General features: G+C 40.5%; 1 protein-coding gene across 3 annotated transcripts in view; it reads right to left on the reverse strand.

Moving 5' to 3' along the window:
* Window positions 1-22,052, reverse strand: part of Cdadc1 (cytidine and dCMP deaminase domain containing 1) — a 28,125-nt gene extending 6,073 nt beyond the window's left edge. For 2 of the 3 annotated variants that reach the window (XM_027390421.2, XM_027390422.2), the window contains exons 1-7: window positions 21,914-22,050; window positions 20,997-21,094; window positions 17,907-17,978; window positions 16,297-16,474; window positions 11,343-11,912; window positions 6,811-6,860; window positions 2,325-2,494 (exon numbers count right to left, since the gene is read on the reverse strand). In XM_027390421.2, the coding sequence (XP_027246222.1) occupies window positions 2,325-2,494; window positions 6,811-6,860; window positions 11,343-11,912; window positions 16,297-16,474; window positions 17,907-17,978; window positions 20,997-21,094; window positions 21,914-21,995 (1,220 nt within the window). In that variant the 5' untranslated portion in view covers window positions 21,996-22,050. Of the gene's footprint in view, window positions 1-2,324; window positions 2,495-6,810; window positions 6,861-11,342; window positions 11,913-16,296; window positions 16,475-17,906; window positions 17,979-20,996; window positions 21,095-21,913 lie in introns of all 3 variants that reach the window. The other variant, XM_027390423.2, reaches the window with a different exon arrangement.
* Window positions 22,053-24,358: the final 2,306 nt, after the last annotated feature.

Consider the following 24,358-nt stretch of genomic DNA (forward strand, 5'->3'; position numbering starts at 1 on the left):
AGCTGCATCCTTAATGAATAAATACTGATGCCCAGTTTTGATCTACAGTTCTCTCAACTCCCCCAACCATATCTTTAAACAATGTTTTGGATATGATGTATAAACCTTTGTACAGAATACAGCAAGTGAAACTGCACTGAAGATGATGGGAGTGGAGCAGAAAATATTCTCGGCGCATGCTATGGTAGCTTGGACTAAAGAGGCTCTCCTGTGGCCACAGGGACTGTAGCTCAAGGTCCTGTACACTGGCTGTACTCAGCTGTCTTCAAATGTGCACCTTCTCTATCTATCTTGCTGAATGAGTTTTGTTTCTAATTACCTTGCTGAGGACACAGAAGCTACAGATTGTGCTTCTAAGGAGCCACCTGCTCCCTAAGGAGTCTGCAGTGTTGCTCTAGGAACACCATGCCCCCAGCCCCACAACTACCTCCCCCAAGAGGTCTAAACTCAGGGCTCCCCATGACCCATCCCAACCCACTTGTCTCACTCGACATTCTAGTCAACTGGAATATGGATGTTTCTAAGCACAGAGAATTCCTCTTCTAGGGTGGTTTTCCCTTCAAAGCCATGTCCCCAGTAATCCTCTTGAGCTCAGCTCAGATGCCAGCTTTCCCAGATAACTCCTGTCTTGTCCACAGCAGTTGAATGCCCACAACACTGCCTGCCTCCCGGAGCCCTACACATTAGGAGGACAGAGCCTATCTGCATGTTTGGTTTGAGTCTTGTGTGTTCAGAGTTGTGGAACTTTAGGAAGTGTACCCTCACTGGAGAAAGCAGGTCAATTCTGGGCCTTCAAGTTTCATAGGTTATCCCCACCACTTCCTGTCCACCCTGCTTCCTGACTACAGAGAGAACCTGAGCAGCCTTCTCATGCTCTTGTTGTCATGCCTTCCCCACCATGATCCACTGGATCCCTTTGCGCTGGGGACCACAACAAACCCTTTCCATAAAGATGCTTTCTTGTTACACAACATGAGAAATAACTAATACAACATGCTCCTGCACTGGAGCACCCCCAGGACAGGAGCCATGTCTTACTCAGCTTGTAGTAACCTAGCCCCACCCTCTTAGTAATCTCTGACAAAGCACTTCAAAGTTTCTTCTGAGAATTTCATATTAATTCTGTTCCTCATTCTCCTCCCCCCTTCACTCTCTAATTCCTCCCACTCCTCAAATTCATGATCTTTTATTCTTTAATTTTAATTGTGTGTGTGTGTACATATGTGCACATGTGTTTATAAACACAACCTACTAAGGTCATTTAGTGTTGCTCATATGTTTGGGACTGAGCTCTTAGGATTGGCTAGCCCATCAGAGGGCTCATCCATGGAGAAGACTTCTCCTTCTCTCCACAGCTATTACTTGCCTATTGCTCTTCTAGGGGATGAAGCCAAGTGAGAATTTGCCCATCTACACCAACATGGCAGTTAGTGGTATAATGCTCAATTTCCATTCAGTCAGCAATATTGCTGGGATTTCCTGGGTGCAGCTTCCCTGTCATATACATAGATGACACTGTCTCAAGCAGACATCCTGCCCCAGTACTCTCAAACAGAGGATCTTTAAAATACTTTAGTTAATAATAAAGTCTGTATGAGTACTGGCTAGTTTTATATCAACTTGACATAAGCTAGTCACTGGAGAGCAGGAACCTCATTTGAGAAAATGTCTCTAGAAGTTCAGGCTGTGGGCAAGCCTGTAGGGCATTTTCTTGAATCATGATTGATGGAGAGGGTCCAGCCCATTTTGAGTGAGGCCATCCCTGGGCTGGTGGTCCTACATTCTATAAGAAAACAGACTGAGCAAACCTTAGAGAGCAAAGCAGTAAGCAGCATTCCTCCCAGCACTTTTCCATGGCCTCCAGATTCCTGCCCTGTTTGAGTTCCTGTCCTGACTTCTTTCAGTGATAGACTGCGATGTAGAAGTGTAAGCCAAATAAATCCTTTTCTCCCCCACTTGATTTTTGTCATGGTATTTCATCACAGCAATAGTAACTAGCCAAGCCAGTATTTCATAAATGTAACATGTGCTCTAATTTAGAAAACAATCCAAAAAGAAATAGCTGGCCAAGTCCCTAAGGACAAACTTTCAATAGTTTGCTACTAGAGAGAGTAGCAAGAAAGAATTTCTGAAGAAATGGGAAGAGCTGGCAAACCTGTGACCATAGCCTCTAGTCTAGTAGCAGGACCAAGCTTTATCAAAATTCTATTTCTGAACACATCTCTTAAGAGTTCTAAAAGAAAGACAAATGACAACAAAAGAAAACCAGTTCCAACCAACCCCTGCTAGATTTTAAAGGAAAGAAGGCTAAAAATATCTCATACCTAAATGTCAAAGCATTCTGCTCGGCATGGATGATGTATCTGAATTTCCGTATTTCTCTGTCCTTATGCTTGTCATCCATGTGGGGGAAGTCAGCATACTCAGAGCCAACGGGAAAAGCATTGTAACCACATCCTATGAAGTACATAGCTCCAGTTCCATCACAGCTTCTCTGCAAGGGTCAGCAGAAGCATGGTGTGAGTGTCAGCATCCTGAAAGGCACTTGGCCTTCATACTTCATGTAAAGAAGATGTACTACATTCCTATAACAAATGGAGCTCCTGGGAGATACAAGATCTGAGCTGGAGAAATGACTGAGCTGGTAAAGGCATATGCCACCAAGCCTGGTGAGCAGAGTTCAATCCCTGGAATCAATATGGTGAAAGGAGAAAATGGTTGTGCATCTTGATGCATATACATCCCCTACCACAAATAAATAAACAAAATTTAAAAATTGAAATACAGTATCAGATCATCTTCTGTCCACCATCCTCAGAAGTGACCTCAAAGTTGTCTTTGATGTTAGCAATTAATAACACTGTCTTTAACTTATAAATGATTTTACTTGATCCAGACAGTTCTCTCCAAGCAAACCATAAATTCCAGGGATTAAAAGGCATATTTTATACTTTGTTTCCACCCCCTTTTGGCACACACTAGACTGCTATGCACACAGAGGCATTTATAAATAACTAAGAATTTCTTAGCCCTCTGTGTTACACTACTGGTTAATAAGTCAGAAAACATAAAAATATTTTGAGCAATTTCGGTTATTGGGCTAAAATGTGCTATTGTGATTTAGTTGGAAAATAAAAAAACATGTACTTTCCTTTAACCTTCCTTGTTTGTGAGTATCTGTCCTATGAACATACAATCACAGAACTCACCTGGTGACTTTTTCTTATTTCTCTTGATCAAGGGTATGTTAATGTTAATATCAATGCTTTACCAACTCCTGGGGTGACAACTGCTCACTCACAGTGTCTATAATAATTTAGAATATGCTATAGATTTCACTAAGTATGCAGCAAATGGTAGCAATCATTGTAGATATGATAGATAGTGGTAGATACATTATTGAAAAGTATAATAAGAATCATTGTTATCTGAGCCAACAAAAGCTGTCAAATATTTCATCCTATTTACCAACTGCCAACCATGCAGATCTCATTTCTTTTTTTAACTTGTGTGTATGCACACATATAAATGTAAGTACTCACTAGATATCAAACTCGGGGCCTCAAAAATGCAGAGCCAGCACTCTACAACTGAACAATAACTCCCAGCACTGCTTCCATTGCTTAACCTTGAAACTACCTAGAGAGAGGTCAAGAAAGATTAACTATTCAAGGCCACAGAGTTAGTAACATAGCTGAACTGAACCTCACACACCTTTCTATACTACAGGTAAGTGGATATAATTTTCCACAAAGCAGTGCATATCCACATGCTATGCTGAGGGTCTTGCTGAACATCCACTTAAAACATCAACCAGAGCTCCAGCCACAGCCAGCTGTGTGGTGCTCTAACACAGTTGCAACCCAAATAGCTACCTGCATGAACCTTACCTGGAACAGGTCGGGGATTGGCCACAACTTTAACTGGGGATGTATGTCATGTAGGAATCATATCAAATGCAATGAGAACTTTTGGCGGAGAACCTATTCTAGTAGGAGTTACCAGTAGGGTGGTAGTTAGTAAATGCTTCTTAATTCTGGTTCCTTCTAACTCATAACTCTGAATTCTCATCATCCTTTTTGTTCATCTAATCTCAATTTCCCTCTTATCCAACTTCCTTTTATAACATAAGTCATTGTCTTTTCTCACTTAGAATATTCTTGGACTGTACTGTCTCATACAATAGCCACCAGGCACACATGGTTAGTCTAAATTAGATGTTGCAAACACAAAATATGCACAGCAGTTTGAGGAATGATATAAAAATGTAGACTATTTCACTAATCATTTTATGCTGCTTATATGCTGAAATGTTTTGATATTTTTCACTAAATACATATATTATGTTTTACTAATTTTAATTGATCCATGAAAACATCAGAACTATCTATGGGGTACGTGTGATGCTTATGTCAGACTAAACCTATCTATCTATTAGTTACCTACTGTTTATGATGACAGCATTCAAACTTGTTTCTTGAAATATCCAGTAGTACATGATTAGTCAACTTGTCATGTAATGGCCACCAGTACCTGGCACTCCTAACTCCTAAAAGTAATTTAGTCCTCACAATCTCACAATCTACTTGCACACCCCACCCTCCTGCTTCTCCTAATCTCGATAACCATCACTGGACCCTCAACTTCTACTAGCTATTTACATCACACACACACACACACACACACACACACACACACACACACACACACACACACACACACACAGAGTGAGATCAAGCTGCTTTTCTATGCCTGCCTTACTTCACACATAACCATGTCTAGGCCCATCCACATTGTTGCAGATGACAGGGTTCATTCTTTCCATAGGTGAACAGCACCTGTTGTGCATGTGTACATTTGTTTTTCTATTAATTGGCAGACGGACACTGAGGTTGATTTTAATTCTTTTTTTTTATCATTTACCTATTTTATTTTTTAAACATAGCTCCTAGAAAGTTTAAAGTTACTTATATGGATGGCTTTCACTTCTACTGGTTAGAGCTATGGGAACATGCACATTGACTAAAGATAAAGCCCACATTCTTCACAGGTCTACTCTACAGTGTTCCCCATGGTCCATATAATGCTATGCTCACTTTACACAGATTTTGGCACCCAGTATGCCAAGTTACATCTATTTTACAGTATGTCTCTCCTATGCCTGCCTCTGTACGTTTTCCTCCTGACCTGCCTGACTTCCTCTGATGACCTCTCACTCATTTTTCAAGACTAACCACATTCCAAAACTGCAGTAGTATCTCCAGCGTTTCTTCAGGCAGAGTACAAGTCCCCCTCCAAGAGCTAGTAATATCAGTCATAATTACACTTACAAGCTAGTCTTTTCAACTTCTTTGTTTCCATCACTCCCTACAAGGCCATGAAAGCAGACAATGTGATATTTAAAACACCATTGTTGGGCTGGTGAGATGGCTCAGCCAGCAAAGCACCTGCTGTCATCCCTGGGACCCATGTGGTGAAGGAGAAATGACTATCAAAAGTTCTTTTCTGATATCCATGTATGTGCTGTGACATTCATATCCCCTCCTAAAGAAAAGTGTAATTTAGAGAACTGGACCTGAGAATTGGGTCCATTGCTGTAACAAACCCAACTATGTGGTTCTCAGGCTTTAAAGTTGGTCTGCTGGTAGAATGTGAGAAAGTTTTAGGCTAGAAAACTCCCTGACTACTGTAAGTAGAGCATGATAGGCTATTCTGGTGGGACCTTGGAAGACAAAAGTGCTTTGAAAGACAAAAAACAAAAGTGCTAAAAAACAAAACTAGCAATTAGTAGAGGCCTGGCTCTTAACGTTTCCTATGGATCAAGGACTCTAGCAGGAGCTGGGCTATGTGCTGATATTGTGACATCATAGAAAAACAGTCTAGCTGTTTTCTTCCCATATCCTGAGAACTTGGTTGATGCTAAATTTAAAGACATTATACATGATTTGTTTGGTGGAGGTTATTTCAAGAAAGGATGGCATTTGAGCTGTGGAATGGTTACTGCTCACTGTTCTCATCCAGTGAGAAAGAGCAAAGAGTGAAGCAAAGGAGAAGAACATGAAGCTTGGGAAAGAGAGTAAGTTTAAAGTTTTAAGGAGAGTATAGATGACAAAGCATCAATGGTTGGTAAAGAGTTTAGTGTACTGGCTAGTTTTTACAGTCAACTTGGAAAAACTAGAGTCACCTGGAATGAGAACCTCAACTGAAGAATTGCCTCTATTAGACTGGTCTCTATGGGCATGTCTGTGGGACAGTGCATCCTTAGGCAGGTGACACTGGGCTATATAAGAAAGCTAGATGAGCAAGAGACAGAAAGCTAGGAATAAGCACCATTCTTCTGGAGTTCCTGCCCTGACTTCCCTCAGAGATGTGATGTGTCCTAAAAGTTAACCTGAAATACACCCCTTTCTCTCTTAAAAAAAAAAAAAAAAGCCATTAAAAATATTTAAATTGCCTAGAGCTCACTGTGGCAGTATTCAACTCACAGGTGTTTCATACATGTTTGCTAAATGGATGAACCTTGAAAATTGTTGAGGGAAGGGCGGATGTTTATACAACTTAGTAAAATGCATTAATACAAAAAACATTACTATCAACCAGTCAATACAATCCAATACTCAGCAGGTTAGACAGCATAAGCTGTAGTTGTTACCACTCAGATGGTGGAGGGAAGGATGGACTGAGCTTAGGAGTTTGAGGTCAGTCTGGGCAACAAAATGAGGCCCTGTCTCAAATATCAAAATGCAGCACCTTGAAGACTGACTACACACAATCCATGTTAAATAGTTAAATAATTCTCTTCATACTTACAGATTTCCCTTCTGCCCAAATGACAGCTCCAACTCCTGTTTTATGATCCTCTGAAAGACAGAATGTTTATCTCAGTAAAAATCAACACTGTCAGTTCCATGAGTCCATTCTTCCCAAATCATAAAAACACATTTTCTGCAGCATACATTAGAAAGACAGCAGCAGCAACCCCTTGTCCTAACTACACAAAACTCTTGAGATAAATTCTCTTAGGTATGGAATATGGGAATGAGGTACCAAGTAACCAGACAGGGCAGGGCCACCATCCACTGTCACACAGTGCCCCTGTGACAACCTCTCAAGTGGCAGTGTCACATTCAACCCAAGCTGTAGCAGAAACAGCCTCACATCACTGACTCTTGCCTAACAGGACAGGATCTAAATGGCCACTCCTAACCAATGAAGAAGCTGAATGAATAGGAAGTTTCTGAAAGAATGGATTTAGTGGGAAAAACCTTTCGCTAAAATCAAATTTGTCTTTTTCTAACTTTAACACTCTAATCATGGAAAATTGACTTTATGGAAATGTTTTTGTAGAAAAAAAAAGTCCAAGTAGAAATTATATTTAAGGTTTTGTTTTTCCTTCTAAAATAAGGTGAGTTTCAAATTTCTAAAAAAAAAAATTGCATGAACTATAAATCCATAGTAGTTATCAAAATCACAGCAAGGGACAAAGTAGGTACATTTACAGAAAAAAAAAAAAATCAGAATGATCTGTGCCTTTACCCAGGGCCATTTGTTTTGCTGAGAGTTTAGTACATCAACTGTCTTGCCCTACAACTTCTTTCAAGTCATAAGCTCTCCCATCAAAGAGCATTTAAATATCTGCTTTTCCAAACAGACAATGCAGAGAGCAGCTCTGTCACTGTTGTAGTAAACACTAGGGATGCCTTAAAGTTAACTTAAAAAATTATAGTTAGGCAATAAAATTTATTGCCAATTGAAGCACATTCAGGTTTTCAAAATTATAGTACAAAATATGTATTTTCTCATAAGCATTTTTTATACATGATCTCATTTTTACCTACCAGTAGTTAAAATTTCCATTTCTAGATATGGAATTAATTAAAATTTAGTTCTTTTAAGCCAACCTAGCTGCCTTTTCTCCACTTCATTAAGAATTCCCTAAAAATGATTTTCATTTTTTTGAATGTTGCATGTATACAAAGTATGGTGAAAGACTGACCATTGAGTTGTAAAGGGAATGACAATCCCATCCTCAAGCAGCTAACAGCTGAATGGGGGGCATGGTAGGGATGAGGAAATTGTGCTAAGAGGAGGTGAATATGACACTGAGGAGCATATGGCGATGAGATTTGGCATCAAAGTTCCCTTCCTTCCTAGATCTTTATAGTTTAATGCAGAGGAATAATATAAATTAATTCTTTAAGCTCATTTCTAAGGCAGTGGTGGAAATTATAACCACAATGTTATAATTACCTTCAAAATCAAAGCCTAAGCAAAGCTGTACTTAATACAAGCATAAATAAAAAGCAAACCAAACAGAAATTCTCCATAAGAAAAGCTACATCTTCTACACCAATACCTTTCTTATATTAGGATTTAGGACTTGGGAGCTACCATCTCTATCTCAGACTGGGGACAGACTGGACCTTGTCATGGAAGGAAATATTTTCCCATCAGCAGCACTTCTGCTTCTTGGCAAGGGCTAATGTAAGAGAACATTCACCACCTCTTTTTGACAGGGATGGCCCTTGATTTTCACTTTGTTTTGAGATGGGATCTTGCTGGATAACCCAGGCTGGCCTTGAACTTGCAGTCTTCCTGCCTCAGCTTCCCTGAGTGCTGGGATTAAAGGCATGTACCATATCTGTAATTCTTATAAATTATCCCTGATAATCTGACTTTTCTTTAGGGGCTTTTTTTCTGCACAGCTTTGAAGGAAAGGCCAATTTATGACCACAGAACAGATTCCTGAGGCTCGTTGCCTGAAGTCAGAGAATTCTTTAGTCTATTGTTCATGCCTACAGGCACATCTATTTCTTCTTTAATTTTTACAATTTTATTTGTGTGTTTCACAGTGCACTTGTAGGAGTCAGAGGGCAACTTGTAGGAGTTCTCTTCTTCCACAGCATTTGGGGTTTGGGCTGTAACTCAGGCTGTCAGGCTTGGCAAAGGCCCTTGACTCTCCAAGCCCCAGCTAGCTGGCCCCTGGGCATGTCAGTTTTTGTGAAAGTTCTATGCTAACATTGGTCTTGATCTAAGTGTGCTTCACAGAACACTTGATCAAAATTGCTGGGTGCTTGATAAAAAGGTTGACTCCTGGCTCAGGTGAAGATAGATCCCTGCTCAATTAGAAGAAAGCAGCTAGGGCCAGGGACCTGCATTGTCCATACCTGCCTAATGCTTTGCCACACTAGCATCTGACTCACAAAGCATATTAGAACTGCTTTTTTGGGGTTACTCCTGTCTACTTTTATCTTCAATACCATGTCTACAGAGCACTGTCCCAGCCAGAACAGGGAGTGCCTACCAGAATAGCATATGCACCCTGAATTCTAAATTCCTTTACACTTGCCCCTAAGGGCTTTAATGATTATGAACTCGGTGTGTATGTATGTGTGTTTGTGAGTGTGTACCCATGGAGGCCAGATGCTGATGTTTGGTGTTATACAACATTTTCACCTTATTTAGGAGTAAGTTCTCACTGGAACTTACTGATTGGCTACATTATCTAGCTAATGGGCCCACACAATCTTGTTTTATCAGCAGCCCTGGGGCTATAAATACTTGTACCACAGCCTGCTTTTTAGGTGTGTGCTGGGAATCAAACTCAGGCATGCATGCTTGCACAGCAAGCACAATACCTGCTGAGCTACTTCCCCAGTCCCTGAATATGAAAAGATTCCCCAATTTTATAAGCACTCCTTAGTTCTCAGGGACAATGGTAATTATGTCAGTTCTCCTCTCGAAAAAGCTCACGTGGGCAAGTGACAGTCAAGTTACATCTTAACTAGGAGTTGAGGTCCAGAACCTTCCTCTGAAAAAAAGTCCACTGTCAAAAAACTTTTTCTTGAAAAACCTTTTAAATCAAATGTACCAGCATGGATTTAAATATAAAACTGAATAGTAAGTGAACACATATACAATACAAAATATAATTTATAGTAGAGTATATAAACTCTACAATACAAATCAGACTTTGATCATCAACCCTGCTGAATATGAGAACACCTTGCAGAACTTCTAAAGACGTAGGCTGTACCCAGTTGAGTAGGTCTGGGTGGGTTTGAACATCTGTACCTTTTAAGGTTTCCATGGAGATTCTGTACATTGTTGGTTGAGATCCTCCATTCCGTTTACTCGACCTGTGGTCTTTTAAAGACCAGTGCCATCTGTACAGGCCTTTCTGATTTTCCTTCTCTTCTCCTCCTTTCTTGGGATAATTAAAAGTTTCTGGACAAGGGATGTAGCTCAGTTGGTGGAGTGCTTGCCTAGCGTGCATGAGGCCCTAGGTTTCTTTCATCTTCAGCACAGCACAAATCAGGTCCAGGAGGTGCATGCTTGTAATTCCAACACGTGAGAGGTGGAGGTAGGAGGGTCAGAAGTTCAAGGTCATCCTCAGCTACTTAGGGAGCTTGAACTGCATAGGACCCTATCTAATAAATAAATAAATGAACAAACAAATAAGTCCTGCTATAGCACGTGTCTCAAATAAGTCTTACTTCACCATTTTTCCTATCTGGACTTTCCCTACTTACTTCAAAGTTGAATTTTAAAACTGGTAATTCTACACTGAAAAACATTATATTAGGTAAGGTATGGAAATAATGTTCAGATGCTACATTTTATACATGTACAACAGAGTAAAGACTGCTTAAATTACTGACAGAAATATACAACCAGAAAACTCATTAACAATATTCTTTTAATTTGATTTTTTGCCTTCTGAATTTGTGCTTTAAAATTTCCAGAATTCTAACGTTTTAATAAAAATAGAATATATGTACTGGAGTGATGGCTCAGCAGTTAGGAGCACTTGCTGCTTTTACAGAGAACCTGAGTTCAATTTCTAGCACCCACATGGTGGCTCACAACTAACTATCCATGACACCAGTTCCATAGGATCCAGCACCCTCTTCTGGGCTCTGAGGGCACTAAGCACAACGTGGTGCACAAACAAACATGCAGACAAAACACCAATACATGTTAAAAAGAATTCTTAAAAAAAAAAAAAGTATGAACAACAAAAAACTATAGAGTAAATAAAAATGAGATTTTAGTTTTCTCTCTATACTATCTTTACTGAGAGACTTAGTGACTAGTGGAATCATACATGCAAAAAGCAAGCAGGATTTAGGTCTCTGGTCCTGGTTTATAAATATAGTGCTGAATATAAGACCACAGAATACACAAGGGTCTGGTTAACTTCTTCACAATGTTGGAACAGCAATATGTCAGTATCCAGGAGTCAAGGAACTCTACCATAGACAATATGAAGCCACTTCACTTTGGTGTCACTTGTAACCCAACCACTCAGCCCCCATTTATGAACTAATCATTGAACTCACCAGTTCGATATGCCAATAACCTGGCCTGAACCATGCAGTGCCTTGCAACTTCCTGTGGCAAACTTTGATGGTGAATTTCATTAATCTGTTCTGGGTTGCTACAGTAGAATCCGAAGTGTTTCAAGCTGGGCACACTAGAAGCTACTGTGGCCAAAAGTAGGATCAGGTCTTTCATGTTTTGCCTTAGATCGCTAAAATAGGGGTTTTCACACAGGTTCTCCAGACCTATAGTCATCAGTATCTGCTTATGCATTTCTTCATTTGAAACCAAAAATAACATTTCATATTCTTTTATTCTTTCTTGTTTACACTCAGAATAAAAATCAGTGTCAGCACCCGACAGTGCTTTTGCAGTTTTTTGGATAAAGTCACATTTGTAAGAGGTTTCCTCTACAAACTGTACCATATAACACACCAATGGCTGGAGCAACACACACACATGGGCCCGGCTGTTTGACTTCAATCTTTCTGCTGCTTTGGCATCTAGCTTTGCATCTTCAGAACTAGAAGCCTCCGTGAGCAAACTTATTTCTGGGTCAGAAGGCCAGTAAGAAATTCGGTTAACTCCAGCTAAAATATAAAAATATAAAAGGTTATTGTTTTGATATGAGATGAATAGAGATTTTCTATTTAAATCCAGGCTACCATTACCAAAACAAACATCTACACTGTCACTTACACAATGTGAGGGTTAGCAAACAAATACCCACAGGCCAAATGGGTCTATGGCTAGTCTTTTTTTCAGGTAATAGGATAACCATGAGCTTTACAAAAGAATATTCTATATCATATGAGATTGTGAGAAATTAAAATTTCAGTGTTCAGCTGGGCAATGGTGGTGCACACCTTTAATCCCAGCACTCGGGAGGCAGAGATAGGTGGATCTCTGTGAGTTCGAAGCTAGCCTGGTCTCAGCATGAGTTCTAGGACATCAAGGACTGTTACACAGAGAAACCCTGTCTTGAAAAAACAAAACAAACATTTCAGTGTTTATATTTGTTCAAAGGCACACCCATTCATTTACTTATGTTTTCAATGTTTATATTTAAAGACAGGCCCATTCATTTACATATGAACCAAGTACCCTCAAATGTCAGAGTTCATTTGTACTGCCTGTAAAACCTAAAACATTTATTATCTGGCTGTTTCAGGAGAGTGTTCACCAACCCTTAACAAAGCCCTGGTGGCATTTGTAGATCTCCTAGCTTTACTAAGTGAAAGCTCAGCATGAGTGTTACACACCAAGATTTTCCATGTCGCCATGGTTGCCTCTGGAAATGTTACAGCCAATACCTAGAGTTTTCTATCTAAATAATTATAAATAATATATTTATGAAGTAAAAATGTTCCTGTTTTGGATTCAGAATTCTTCTGAAAAGCCATATTCTAAAGAGAGAGAAAAATGGCCAGGTTCAGTGCAGCATTCTTTGAACTACAACTGCAGACAATCAAAATAAGGGACTAAATAGTGTGACGCTTCATCTATACAACCAGGACGGGGACACATGCTGGGACCTCTTGTAGTTATCAAAGATGTCTGTGGAGACACCGTAACCATGCCTGCTAGGGGCTGGCTACAGGTGTGCCTGACCATGCCTGCGAGGGCGTGGTCAGGGTGATGTAGGGAAGGTTTAAGAGTGAGGGGCACGCACGTGGAAGGTCCCTTCTTCTGTTTCCTCTTCGGCTTGCTGTACTTACTACTGCCCTGTTGGCTGGCTGGGTCGCTCTGTAAGTAAGGCTGATCCCTAATAAATACCCTTATATTTTTACCTGACTCCGTATTGGTAATTCCCACAATAGATGTCCATCAAGAAGTTTCTATTTTAAAAAGTGTTGCTTTCATTTTCTTTAACCTTGGTTTGGTTAATTAGTTTTAAATTAGCATACCATGCAATGAGTTTCATGATGGTATCTTTTATACATTCTGTTCTTGTTACTCACAAAGAATTTTTTTTTTAAGAATGGAAGATTTCACATTTAATGACTTGAACATTAAATCTTACTTATACTGTTTCCAGGGAGATTGCGAACATGTGGTTGTTATTACAGACATAAGGTATGTGGCATCACTCAGAATGTTTTATCTTAACAATGTCCTAACTGGGGAGAGGGAAGGACACATGCTACAGCAGGAGTGTGGAGGTCAAATGGCAACTTGCAGGAGTCTCTCCTTCCACCACGCAGGTTGTAGGGATTGAACTGAAGTCATCAGATTGACAGTAAGCATGTTTACCCACTGAGACATCTCATTAACTATTGCTGTCTCTTTAACAGCACAAAAGTATAAATAACTTAAAGAAATTCAGAGAATTAAGAGTTATTACTATGGCTTGGCTTGGAAGCAGCAAACATCTGCTTTGCATGCAGCAGGAAGGACCACAAATAATTAACAGAAAAATATTTGTAAATGAAGACAGAGTGATAAGAAGGGCATCTCCCATCTTTCAAAAGTCTAAAAGCCAAAGAGAGAACAACAAACTTGAAGAACATTTCCACTCAATGACAGAAGAGAGTTACAGAAACATAATTAGCTCATTAAATAAAAGTATATACTGACAAGAAAAATAAGACCTTAAGAGAAACAAAAGATATGAATTGGCAATTTTTAAAAGAAGCATAACTAGCTAAAAACATGAAAAAGTAAGGTGGATAAAATTGCTATGCAAGCATCAAATGTCTGTTAATCATGAACAGTTTACAAAAGAAAATTTTCTGCTGTATCTTGTGTGATTTCAGCTCAACAAGTTTTAAAAAGTTTTTGTTTTACTTATTCATGTGCATGTGCAATAAAATTTTATTTTGTGTGTCTGTATGAGTTCTGGTGCCCACAGAGGTCAGAAGGGGATGGTGGTTTCCCTGGTGCTATAGTTACAGGCAATTGTGTGCCACCTGACCTGGGTGTTGGGAACCGAACTTGGGTTCCCCACAAGAACAGGAAGTACAATCACTGAACAGAAGTAGAAAACCTAAGACACATGCAGAAGGCAGGTTAGTTCATGCTGAACTCAGTCACTTAGGTGGTCCTTAAGACAACACTCATACTGTGATTTGTAACAATTACTTTATATTTTTATATATTTGTAACAATTACTTCAGCTCTGATTCATGGAGAACACTAAGATGAGGTGTACTTGGCCAAGGGCTAATGAAACAGATAGCTTTTCCTATTTCTTATGTGTTCTGTTCCACAACGGAAAACCAAAAGGCTATCAGTCTTCTGAAGCTCTTCACAGAAGCCCTGACAGATCACCACAAGAATACCTTTCCAATTCAAATGGTGAACCTTGCTTCATGCCTCCATTACTATACATGTTGCTGCCTTGGCTAGCAACATGAGGACACTGGTTCTACATCCAACCCACTGTGGTGGTTCTAATGAGAAATGTCTTCTCTGGGCTTGCATATTTGAACCCTGGACCTGGTTGGTGGCACCATCTTGGGAGGCTATAGAACCTTCAGGGGGTACAGTGTGTGGAGGAACTAACTCACTGGGGTAGGTTTGGGCAGTTTGTAGACTTACTGCACTTCCTATTCTCTCTCAGCTTCCTGCTGCCATGACTGCCTGCTGCCATGCCTCCCCCTCCATTAATGGACTCTAAGCTCTGGAACCTCAGCACAAATAAACTTGTCCATAAGTTGCTTTTGGTCATGGTACTTTATCATAGAAATGCAATAGTAACTAATACAGCCATGAAGACACAGCTTGTGCCACAGCCTTCACAACACAGCATCCAGGATTCTGAGCTCATGCATCACTTACAGCCTGTGTCACTTATTTGATACCAAGTAACCCCTGAGGGAAAGGGTTGGAAGTCATATTTGTTGTCTTCTTTCTTCTAGAGCTACCAGGTACCCATATAATAGATACATTCTTTAAAATTATAACAATCATCTGCATATTTGCCTACTTATTGAATAGAATCAAGAAGCAGTTAGGTGTCTACACATTAAAATTTTGTGTGACCCTTCCAAGGTTTATAGTAACCTTTGGTGTGTGCTGGCTAGTTTTTGTCAATTCTATACAAACTTAGACATATTTGGGAAAAGGGAACCTCGAGAAAATGGGCAACTGCCTCCATCTGATTGTCCCGGGGGCATGTCTGTGGGCATTCTTTATTAATGATTGGTGTGTAAAGGCCCAGTCGACTGTGGGTGGTGCCATCCCTGGGCCTGAGTTGTACAGGAAAGCAGGCAGAGCAAGCCAGTAAGCAGTTCCTGAACTGAGTTCCTGCCTGACTTCCCTTAATGATCAACTTTGATCTGGACTTGAAAGTCAAATAAACCCTTTCCTTCCCAAGTTTGGTTTTGCTCACGGTGTTTATCAGAGCAACAAAAAAGAAACTAGGATAGAGAGACAGCTGCCCAACCAGAGCCTACAGCTCCTACAATGAAATGAACAGAAAGAATGTATATGGCTTCCAGGTCATAATTTTTGCTTTGTTCTGTGGTGCTGGGAAAAATCAGGGCCCCACCCATGCTAGGCAAGCACTCCCCCACTGAGCTACACTTCCCAACTGCTCTCCCCCAGGTGGGATCTTTAAGAAGCAGACATACCTTTCTGGATGCAGAGGATTCAAGTGAGGCCCCATGATGACAAAAGTAGGGAGAAGCAAGATGCCTAACCCTACAAACCAACCATGTCGACAAAACTATCTGCTGTGCCTGACAACTGTGGGGGTGAAATGCAGATGCAGTCGTCAGGCACTGAAATTCTGGGGTTCCTTTGTAAACTAATCAGCCAGTAATTTATCAAGGGTCATTTAGCAGCAGATCAGCAGGCAAAGCTGAGCTCCGAATCCATGCTTTCAGTCTTATCCTCTCACAATGTGTAAATGGTCTTCAATGCACATTTCCATTCCCATTTTATCTGTGTATTGAGGCAATCAATGTGTTTCTTCAAGTCTGCTCTCCAATAAATGAGCTCAATTCCCAGCACCACCTTATCTGTACTCACCATTCACAATCATTTTCAAACAAGCAGAGCACGGTTTCCTTGAAAAATAAAGATCACAGTTTTTCAGCCTGGACCCGTGTTTGATAAGAGCAATTTGTCCGGTGTGTAAGTCTTCACTAGAACAGTGAAGACCAATGATTTTCATGTTTTTCACCACCACAAGACCAGTTTTCTTCACCTAATTAAGAAACAAAATAATAAATCATTAATTATAATACTTACTATCCCTTCATAGGTAACATTTGATTTTCTAATGAGATGAAGCTATGCTTAGTTCTTACATAAACACAGTCTGCATAAAAATAGATTTCTAATTAAGTCCACAAAGAATTTCTGAGAGCTTCATGTAGACTTTAGATGAGAAACTATCAAAACTAAGGCTCTATGAATTAATCAATTACGTGTGACTATTACTTTGTTCTAGTGAAAGATGAATTCACTTTAACATAATAAAGGCCACAAGCCCAGTCAGCTGACTAGTTTCTCCCTCCAGCCACTAGGATTATTTAACTGTAAGCTTATCACATTTGACTCCTTTTAAAACAAAATAAAAATAAAAATAGCTGGGCATGGTGGCACATGCCTTTAACCCCAGCAGAGGCAGAGGCAGAGGCAGGCAGATCTGAGTTTGAGGCCAGTCTAGTTAACAGAGCAAGTCCCAGGACAGCCAAGGCTACACAGAGAAACCCTGTCTCGAAAAACAAAACATTGCTCCCCCCACCCCAAAACAAAAACAAAACCCTGCTAATTTTGCTTCTAGCTAAGGCCAAAATATCTAGTTTGAGGTAGAAGTTTCCATCCCAAACAGGAAGCCCAAGTTGTGTTCCAGCCTTGGACTTCTAGTTACTGCAGCCCCAGCACACTGACTTTCTGGGAACCGCTCTTCTGGGCTCTGGATTGTTTTTACTTCATGCACATCTTGGTGAGTTTCTATATGACTTTAGAGGCTTACACTAAAAAATAATAGAACAGGACCACCTTTTGCACATGACTCAGGCAGTACATTTACTAAGCTGATTCCCTATTTTTTTCTCTTTGTGCTTCTCTTACACTGAAAACAACTAAGCATTCTGAGGCAAATTATTACTAAATCACTTTAAGCAGTGAAGAGACTCACTTCCAGAACTAATCAGGAAGCTTATACAGACATCAGAACAATAACTCTTTTTCAAAATACATGTGCTTATTCTCTGCTTATGATGAAAACCATCTCCAGAAGCTAAAGGTGAGACTGACAAGGAATACCAGGCAGAATCATGTCCCAGAGGAAGCTATTACCTCAACCCTCAAATTTTAGGAAATGACCAAGATAAAGACCAATTAGGCTTTGCATTCTCACTATAATAAGCAAGATATACACATACATGTGGAGGAACCTACAGGAGTACTACTCAACACATCTGTGTGAATCCAGATTAGAAATTACACTTAAAAATTAAAAACAGGTAGGAGAACATTACAGAAAAACCTACATGAGCTTTTCAAATAGGAAAGACATATAGAATCTGAGAAACTCTCCTAAGCAGGGAGGTCTTTCTTGTACAGGACTTTGCCCATTCCTTTGCTTTGTTATTATGAGCTTGTACATCTTTTTTAAAATCACAATTCACCTGTTTTTTGTCAGATACTCTGGCCAATTCTTCATTATCTCCTAAGGGGCCACGGTTTTCCTCTTCATTTTTCTAATTAAAATCAGATTAAGAGGGGAAAAGATTAATATGATGAATTATATGTATAATGTATAACCAATATGATAAATACATTTCAGCATTTATGGGCTGGTTTCTTCTAGATCATCCCCCACCTCCAACCCAGGAAGCTCTGTGCTGACATCTCGCTTTGCTCGGATACAGACTCAGACTATACCTAAGCTAGCAAGTAGGGCCACATAATTTAAACTACAAGAAAAGCATGAACCAGTAAGAAAGAAAATCTTTTGAAATGTTAGCCATATTCACAGTCCCTAACTTCTATTTCAAAACTTATATTAACTGCCCCCAGCCTTCTTATAAGTCTCAATAGACAATTTCTTTTTCAACCATTGGTTGGACACTTTAAAATTCTGTTTTTATAGCTGAACAATGTAAGTATTTGATAGCATAGAAGAACTCAGATACCAGCCATATTTGCAATTATATTAAACCTATTAAATATTAAATTTGGCAAAAGTGACAATGTAAATGTCCATCAACACAACTGACTGTTGTACAATTTATTAAAATCTTAATTAAAAAAACAGTGTATAACAGTTTGAGGCACAAAGACAGTTTTAAGTTCAATTCATTTATTGCTCATGAACATTCCACATGGGTTAGGAGTATGCTCAGGATTTGGAGCACTTGCTTTGCATGTACAAGGCAGTGGGTTCAATTGCCAGAACCTCAAGCATGTTGTATGTACTAGTGATTTTTCATTGTACTAAGAAGGAAGCTCACACAAAAACATAAAATTCCTTACTCAAAGTGATACAAACTAGCAAGAACTTGAACTGCAATTGGAACCCAGGCAAGCTAGCTATGAACCACTGGCTGCTCTTAAACCACTAGACCAAGTTGCTGTTCCCATGCACATAATGTCACAGCATATGTATTCCCTACATCTGGTGAGAAAAGATCCAGAATAAAATGTCTCAAATGAGCAAAAGAAAAAGGAAAAAGTATAAAACAATAGAAAAATGTCAACAGTCTCTAGGTGGTAAAGTAGTGATTTTTTTTCTTCTGTTAATTTTACAAATAATGAACACATACTAATTTGATAACTCATAAAAATACTTTATACAGCTACATGTCAAATTGTACATACAGACATACTCTGTGTGATTAGTTTTTGTCCACCTGACACAAGTAGACAGCAGTTAAGAGCTCCCTCTATCAGATAGGCCCATGGGCATGCCTTTAGGGTATTTTAATGATTAGTGACTGATATTCAAGAGCCCAGCCTGCTGTGCTACCCTAGGCATGTGGTTGAGATTATTTAAGAAAGGAGACTAGAGAAACTGAAGTTATTTAAGTATATCAATTAGTACAAAGAGAACCCTCCTGGCCAGGTGTTGGTGGTGCAACCTTTAATCCCAGCACACTCGGAGGCAGAGGCAGGCGGATCTCTGTGAGTTTGTGGCCAGCCTGGTCTACAAGAGCTAGTTCCAGGACAGGCTCCAAAGTAATACAGAGAAACCCTGCCTTGAAAAACCAAAAATGAAACCTCCTGAAAGCACATGCAGTATGATTTTTTTTTTTAATGCTGCTGGCTTATTAGCTTATCTTCAGTTTCAATAATAAGGGCTCTACTGAAAATGGAGTACCATGTGATCCTTCATTTGCTCCTTCCCTCCCTATCACTGGATTTGCTTCTTTGCAGCAGCCATAACACTCAAACTGATGAAACTAATATGCACACCTGCTTTCCTGACAGTAGATGCACACAAAGAGGTGATAATGATAATCTATGCATTTTGTAAATTTGCTTTTCTGGTATTTAAAATACATTTCCCACACAGACAATATTAAAAATGATAACCCAATTCTCAAGCTAGCATGCACTGCTAGAGGAACCTTGAAGGTGCCTCAGTCCAGTGCCTGCGGGTCCCAAGGCTTTTAGCTAAGGAATGAAAGGGAAGCCTACGAGACACTGTGGCTTGACAGCTGTGGGGAAAATTGGGCATGAAGCACAGCGGGGAAGACACTAACACAGTGAACAGGAGCAAGGAAAGGTCAGGCTGTGTAAGTAGTAAACTTCCCTAGGGCAAGCCTCTTTCCAAGTTGGCTGGATTGTAGAAAACAAGGATTTAGTTTGATGCCCCCTGTAATTATTTCTATATCTAGTTAAGATCTTAATTTAAAAGCCTTAAACTGGTACAGAATTGAGTCAGATTCCTAAACAAGATTTCAAATAAAATATTTAATAGTAAACCAACATATTTCTTTTAAACAAACAAAACTTCCATGGTATCTGTCAGATGAAGGAAAGGTTTGCCAGAAAAGCAAACCACCTTAGTGTGAGGAGGAGGCCAGAAGACATACAGCAGAACTTCCTTTGTTTAAAAAGACAGAAAGTTGGATCAACCCTTGTTTGTAATGAAGTTTTACAACCCTGAAACATACTTGGAGGCATTTTAATCAGAATGCTAATAGCCTTATCTCAGCTTTCTCTATCAGAATGAGGAAGTTTCATAATATTAAAAAAACAACTTGTACATCAATAAAGAACTCAATTTATGTTCGTGTAAACAATTATAATGAGATCAAATGTGGCTAATAAAGTTAAAAGGATTTTCAATTGTAGTATCTAATTACTAACAAACTTTTGGGTTGTTTTTTTTTTTTTTTTGGTTTTTCGAGACATGGTTTCTCTGTGTAGCTTTGGAGCCTATCCTGGCCCTCGCTCTGGACACCAGGCTGGCCTCTAACTCACAGAGATCCACCTGGGTCTGCCTCGCAAGTGCTGGGATTAAAGGCGTGCACCTCCAACGCCCAGCTTCCAATGTATATTTTAATACCCGATAATCAAGGCATACACTATGAATAACTTTTCAGACTGGAAAGATGAGCTATTATGCTGTGACTTACAAGGAATGCCGTGAAGCTATTTCTCAAGTCTGAAGGCCTATTGAATTTGAGTGTGAGGACTACAGGTGGGCAATGAAATCAAACTTAGACTCTGCTTTTCCAAGGCTAAAAACTATCTACAGAGACAAGTTATACCTGAGACTTTTGCCCTTGGGCTTCTACTCCTGGGAAGAGCTCCATCCAGAGACTGAGCAGAGTGAAAAGGTTGACTTTAGAAAGCCTTGGTATTTGACCTACAAAAGAGAGGGCAAGCACTTCAGAATTTCACTAGGATGGCAAGGGAGCTAAGCTCAAACCTGCTTGTGAGATGCAAATGGATTGGCAGGTAGGGGAATCATAGCTTCATAGCAAGAGTGGCCACAACCTCATTTTCAGTTACCTCCTTTTTTCCTCCAGGCCACCCCATAGGTGAAATAATACAACCGACACAGAAGCTCCGCAAATGAATAAAAATAAATAAAATGGGGCAAGTCCTCGCCTCTGACGTAGCCGTAGAGCAAGGTTTTTGTTATTTTGTTTGGTTTGGAGCAAGGCATTGCTAAAAAGGAAATGGTTAGAGCACGCCTGATTTTCAACCATTAAGTTGAAACGTGAGGAAAGCATCACAAGCGGCGAATTTGGAAATCAAAGCATAGGCGCAATTTCAGGCTCTTCAGCCCCGGGATACTGAGTCTAAGTCCTGCAACCAGGAGTGCAGGGCACGGCGCGTGCGCGCGACCTGTGAAGCCTGGGCAGCACAGCCACAAGCGTTTGGCAAGGAGCCCAGGGAGGAGCCGGTCTGGCGGGAGTCCCTGAGAGACAGGGCGCTGGCGGGAGACCCGCGGCAGGCAGGGAGCCGGGAAGGAGGGAGACACTGCGCTAGCCCGGCGGGAGGGAGACACAGTAAAGGTAGCATGCCGAGACGGATGGAGGCGCCAGGCAAGCAGGGCGGGGACAGTGTAGGCAGGACGAGGAGCAGGAGGGAGACAAGGGGCAGGCAGGACGCCGGGCAAGGGCAAGGGGCAAGGGGCACGGCGGGAGAGGAGGCGGACGGGAGCCGGGCCCGCACTCACCCGTCATGCTGCCGGTCTGCGTGCCGACTGACCGCCCGGCCCCCGAGCCCTCCACACTCTGCATCTGATCCGCTTCTTTCATCCCCAGCCCAGAGGCCTCGGCCCAGGACAGCTCGTCCAGTCAGACATGATAGAAAACAGCACAGCTCCCCTACAGCCGCCTCCGCGGCCTGTCAACAACCGCTAGTTTTGCGCAGCAAGATGACATCTCAGCATGCCCGTCGCTTCCGGCGCCTGACGTGACGTCAGAGCCCGACGCACAGAGGCGGAGGTGGTAGTCTTGAGTTGTCGGTCTCCTGCAGCCTTGTCTATCTGCCTGTATTTCGAGGTATTTTTTTGCAGAAAGATGGGCGCTTGAAGTTTGCCTGGCCCGAGACCGTAGGTGGTACAGCCCCGCTGTGGGGACCAGGGTGGAGGACTTGGGCAGAGAGGGAGGAACGTGGAACCGGAGTGGGCGAGGGAGGAAGAGCATTAAGGGAATACATCATTTAGAAAGAACTCTAATGGGGATCTTCAGTATTGATGGTGTCGCCAAAGTTAAGTGCTTTTTACCACTATGTAGTATTTGATTATAGATTTAAAAGGGGGTTTCTCATCTGCCCAGCAGTTCCCAAATTACCACACAGAGGCTTATATTAATTGCAGATTGGTCAATAGCTCATGCTTATCACTAACTAGTTTTTACATTTTAAGTTAACCGGTATTTCTTTTTTATGCTCTACCACATGGCAATACCTTTATCGACACGTTCATCTCTTGCTCCCTCTGTGTCTGTCAGTGACTCCTCTGACTCAGCCCATCATTCATTCTCAATTTATCATTCCTCAGTTTGGCTTTCCCAACTAATGTGCACTTTTCCTTGGTAACAAGAAAACTGCAACTGTAACTGTCTAGTCTTCAACCCCATCAGAGATCTGAGAAGGATATGATATTATATGAGTAAACAGGAAGTGTGGAACGAGCAACTTCCAAAACTTTAAGAAATGACAGAAACAGCTGGCTGCCTGGACAGTCACCCAAGTTTCCTCTGTAATGTTGGAGCATCCACCTTCAGCCTGCAGGCCTAAAATAGCCAACAGACTTTTCTGTGAAGCAGGAATTTTGAAGAACTGCCCTTCCTTGTCTTGGCAAAGTTCAGCGGTCTTACTCCTTTGTGTCCTACTTGTCCAGTTTGAACAGCATGCTGTCAGCAGTCAAGACAATGGCTTCCTTTTGCTACAAAGAAAGCTTAATATGGAGGTTCTTTGGTGCCCATCATCCTTTTATGAAGTAAATTGATGCTGCCAGGAGCAGACATCTTTCATTGTCATGAAAAGATTTCAGTTTCTAAAAATTTTTTAAGTGCCATATTCTGCAGGTCTTTGAAGTGTTTGAAGATTACCTATTTCTCTAAAATATGTCTCTGTATGACCTTGAAAACATGTCTAACATGACTATAAATTTAGTTGTTATACATAACCATTAACCTATATTTTTTTATTATCCTAAATAGCTTTAAAGGACTACATTACGTTTTTAAATGAACTGCATAGGTAAAATATCTTAAACAAGAAATAGAAACATATAATATAACAAAATGACCTTAAATTTGTATTGGTATACAAAAATCCATACCAATATTTGGGACTAGGAGATTTTTTAGTTTGAAAGATACAATAATCTAGTCTTTTATCCTATCATTTCTATATTCCCCCTTATCTTTTCAGAATCCAGAATCTAATATCCTTTGCTTAGTTTCCTCCCTGATCATGACAAATAACAACTTTTGACAAATAACCCCTTTAAACGATGACAAACATCCATAATCCACTGAATTACCTAAAACTACCCACCCACCTCTTGGGAATGTGGACATTGTATTCTTTAGACTACTAGGAAATGGTCAAGTCCTGGGAGAGCTAGCCACATCATTTGTTGTGGAGCCTCTGTGCAATGGGAAAGCACAAGGCTTATCTGTAGTCCTGGCCAGAATACTCTGTGAAGCTGACCATCTCAGCCAGCATCCTTGAAGCTGTTCAAGATGTAGAACTCTGAGGAAATTGCAACATAGGCACTCTGAGAGCCTGGATCACCTGGACCCTCTCCTCTCCCCATTTTCATTGGTATCTGATCCCTTGCTCTGAAAACACATACACTTTTAAAGATAGCATACATATCTGCATTAACACAAGTATAGACTGTTCGTTGTACATAAGCCAGCCAAAGATGATTTTTTTTTGTTGTTTTATGTTTGGGCAGGTAAAAATATACATCACCTGTCATCTAGTTTTTCTAGCTTTGTTTCTTTATGTCTGTAGCCAGGATTTCAGATGAGGTGCACCTGAAAGCTTGGTTTATGTCACTGTTTCTCCCATGGCTAAGCTGCTAACCATCAGTGGCCTGAACCTAGCCTGGCTGGTGACATTCTCACCTCTGTCCATCTGGTGGAAGAACTTTTGTTCTGAT

Source organism: Cricetulus griseus (genome assembly GCF_003668045.3).
Source record: "Cricetulus griseus strain 17A/GY chromosome 1 unlocalized genomic scaffold, alternate assembly CriGri-PICRH-1.0 chr1_1, whole genome shotgun sequence".
Lineage (NCBI taxonomy): Eukaryota > Metazoa > Chordata > Mammalia > Rodentia > Cricetidae > Cricetulus > Cricetulus griseus.